The sequence below is a fragment of the Aphis gossypii genome, unplaced genomic scaffold (assembly GCF_020184175.1).
Source record: "Aphis gossypii isolate Hap1 unplaced genomic scaffold, ASM2018417v2 Contig00310, whole genome shotgun sequence".
NCBI lineage: Eukaryota > Metazoa > Arthropoda > Insecta > Hemiptera > Aphididae > Aphis > Aphis gossypii.
Genome location: NW_026083062.1, coordinates 6257 through 9755, shown reverse-complemented (window position 1 = coordinate 9755; position 3499 = coordinate 6257). Strand labels below are relative to the sequence as shown.

Below are 3499 nucleotides of genomic sequence, written 5' to 3'. Positions count from 1 at the left end.
TTAAGTTTATTATTAATATTTAATAAGAAATTATTTTTTCCAGTAAAATATACAATATTACAAAACATATCATTTTTATGTCGAAATTTTTAATTTATTTTACTTGTATACGATTTTTTTTATGTCTTATTATATTTATGAAAAAAAAAATGAAATTTTTAACTTATTTTACTTGTATACAATTTTTTATAAAAAAAAAATAATTTCTTATCAAATAATAAATAATATTAAATTATTAAATCATAAACTTAAAAAAAATGGGGGGAAAATGTCCACATCGAAACATTTTTCGGGGGGAAAATGTCCTACTACGCCAAAAACAGTCGGGGGGAAAATGTCCGGGGGGAAATTGTCCGGATACCATCATATTACTGTTAATCAGTTCAAATTAGTATAAAGACCGTTTAATTATGTATTATTTTTAATAATAAGATAAAATATATAAAATTATTGTTATATATTATTATTAAAGCTGCATAATATATAATAATATTATTGTATATAGTATATAAATATAATACTATAGGTACGCCCATACGAGAAATTATGAAAATTAATCCTACAACGCATAACTTTTTGTGTTTTTCTAATGACTTAATAGATATTGATGGTACTTTAAAAATATTTTCAAGAAGAACATTAAGCCGTCGCATTCTAGAAAATTATACGTTTATTTATGAAAAATTAAAAAATCTTTTTGAATCTGATCCTAAACCTAGTTTATGTACAACAGCCGATATTTTGTCAACAAAACATAAATCATTTATGGGAGTTACAGCACATTGGGTATATTTTTATTTTTATTTTAGTATGTAAACTAATATAATATTTACTATAAATTATAATATTTATAATAAATTTCAGATTGATGAAACCACATTAACTCGTTTTAGTTGTGTATTAGCCTGCAGGCGATTTCGTGGCTCTCACACATACGACAAAATTGCTGAATTGCTCCATGAAATAATATGCGAGTTTTCAATTGAAAGAGAACAGTTGATTTCAACTGTTACCGACAATGGCTCAAATTTTGTCAAAGCATTTAAAGATTTTGGTTGTGAAATAAACTGCAATTTCCAAACTAATGATTTAGAATTCAATGGTATGAAAAAATATATAAATTCATCTATAGTTTTTGTTTTTGTTTTAATTAAATTGTTTTGAATTTGTAGATGATAGAGAAAATACAGATGAAGAAGAAAGTACGGATCAGGCTACATTTGAAAGTATCGAAGTAGATGACATCATGACACAAGGAACTACAATTGTTTTGCCTCGTCATTTACGCTGTGCAAGTCACACATTGAGTCTTATTGCCACTACAGATTTTAACTACATTTTAAAAGGGACTCCAGCATCTAGAATCAACCATTCTGTTATGGGTAAATGTACAACACTCTGGAATTTGTCACGAAGACCAAAATCTTCAGAAATTATTCATAATATATTAAATTGTTCGCTAAAATATCCATGTCCAACTCGGTGGAATTCTCTTTATGACAGTATTACACAGCTTTTGAAATACAAAGACAAATTAAATTTAGTATTAAAAGAATTAAATGTTAAATATACTTTAAAAGAAATAGATTTGGAATATTTAGAGGAATTAGCTGCGTTGTTAAAGCCTATTGCTGGTGCCTTAGACTTTTTGCAGAGTGAAAATCAATGTTACTACGGTCAACTTTTACCCACATTATTTTCACTTAAAACTAGATTAGAAATGTTAAAAGAAAAACATTTTCGTCATTTAGCTAATATGATAACACCGTTGGTTAATTCTTTAGTAAAACGATTTAACGATTTTTTTTAATTATCTCCCAGTATAAATGAAGCTATTTTAGCAACTTGTTTCCATCCATGTTTTAAGTTAAGATGGATCTCAAATGAATATGACCAAGAAAAAAATAGAATTCAAAACCCTATGTATAAATGCTGCAGAAAATATTTTTAATAATGATGTTGCTAATAACTCAAATTATAGCGATGAAGATGACGAAAATTTTATTATTTTTTCATCGCAACCAGTAGCTAAAACTGTTAAAAAAGCTGACTTGGAAGTAGTTACTTTTTTTAATGATAAAAGTAAATCGTTAAATATCCTTAACAATTATCCTATTGTAAAAAAACTTTTTATTAGATTTAATACTAGCTGGTGCTCTTCGGCACCCGTAGAACGAATGTTTTCCATGGCAGGATTTATTAATAATCCTACCAGAAACAAATTATCCGATTCAACTTTTGAAAAACTTGTATTTTTAAAAGGAAACAAAGATAAATTATCTTTATAATTTATCTTTGTTTCTTAATTATTAAAAAATTAATGACGTTATGACGTACAATGTAGGTACTATTTAAATTTAAATTCAGACTGGCTTATACTGTTATTTATTATAATAAATTAGAATTTAGGACATTATGTTATTACTAAAATTATTTTTATTATGTATTTATGTAATTTTAATTTAGAATTATTATTGATGTAATTATTATTATTTAATTGTTCTGTAATTGTATTGTGGTTATTGCATCGTTGACGACAACAAGATTACGTAATGTCGTAATTGATTTATTTTATTATTACTGAATAAGTGTCAATTTTTATTATTTTATTTGCCATATTTAACGAAGTGGTCATCCTCATAATAATAAACATATTTTTTTTTATAAAACCAGTGACTAATTTTATTAAAATGTATCGAGTATTTTGTATCGAATATATAGTATCGCGATACTCTAAAGCCAAGTATCTAGTATCTTGTATCGCGATACTCCAAAGCAAAGTATCTTGTATCTAGTATCTCTATACTGCTTTTTTAGTATCTTGCCCAACCCTGGATACAAGTCAATTAAGTATTTAAATACCGATTACAAGATAGATTCAAATTATGTATCTCGATACAAGATACAATTGTATCTAAGATACGTATCTTAAATACTAGTATCTAAGATACTACCCAGCCCTGAGTAGAAGCAATGAAGCAAATATTTACAATAAATTATATAAATATATATTATAACAGATATATACATTTTTAAAAAATAGCTTGCCTTCTTCCAGTTTTTGAAACCAGTCTGAGTAAAACTATCTATGCAATTATCATTAGAGCCACTACTATAATTACGGCAAGCAAAGCAATAAATTGTATCTTTAGAAACACTATATTCTAACCATTCATGCTATAATGTGATGCATTAAAGCTTCGATTTTGTGTTCCAAATCTAGTCATAAGATATGACTGAAATAACGAAATAACATAAAAATTTAAAATACAATTATTATTGTCGGCATAAGCATATATTATTTTTAAATTCGAATACCTATTGATTTTGATGTTCTATAGGTAACAAAAAACAATCAAAAAACCTTCAAAATTGGACGCATTGGTTCACTTAATATGTTTCCTAGATCAGCGTTTCCCAAACCATGGGTCGCGAAAGTTTTTTGGTGGGTCGCGACTCGTGGTTACGATTACAGTTATTTTAGCTGTAAATTGATAAA

At 26.5% G+C, this 3499-nt stretch overlaps 1 protein-coding gene across 1 annotated transcript; it reads left to right on the top strand.

Moving 5' to 3' along the window:
- The first annotated feature begins 546 nt into the window (after positions 1-546).
- Positions 547-1810, top strand: LOC126553702 (uncharacterized). The gene is made up of 3 exons (XM_050208832.1): positions 547-786; positions 865-1102; positions 1173-1810. Exons 1-3 carry the CDS (start codon positions 547-549, stop codon positions 1808-1810), a joined length of 1116 nt encoding a protein of 371 aa, XP_050064789.1.
- Positions 1811-3499: the final 1689 nt, after the last annotated feature.

Excerpts from the sequence above, each read along its gene's own strand:
- LOC126553702 (XM_050208832.1), top strand. The coding sequence starts at position 547 with ATGAAAATTAATCCTACAACGCATAACTTTTTGTGTTTTTCTAATGAC. Across the intron at positions 787-864 it reads TGGGAGTTACAGCACATTGG|ATTGATGAAACCACATTAAC; the intron begins GTATATTTTTAT and ends AATAAATTTCAG. Across the intron at positions 1,103-1,172 it reads TAATGATTTAGAATTCAATG|ATGATAGAGAAAATACAGAT; the intron begins GTATGAAAAAAT and ends TTGAATTTGTAG.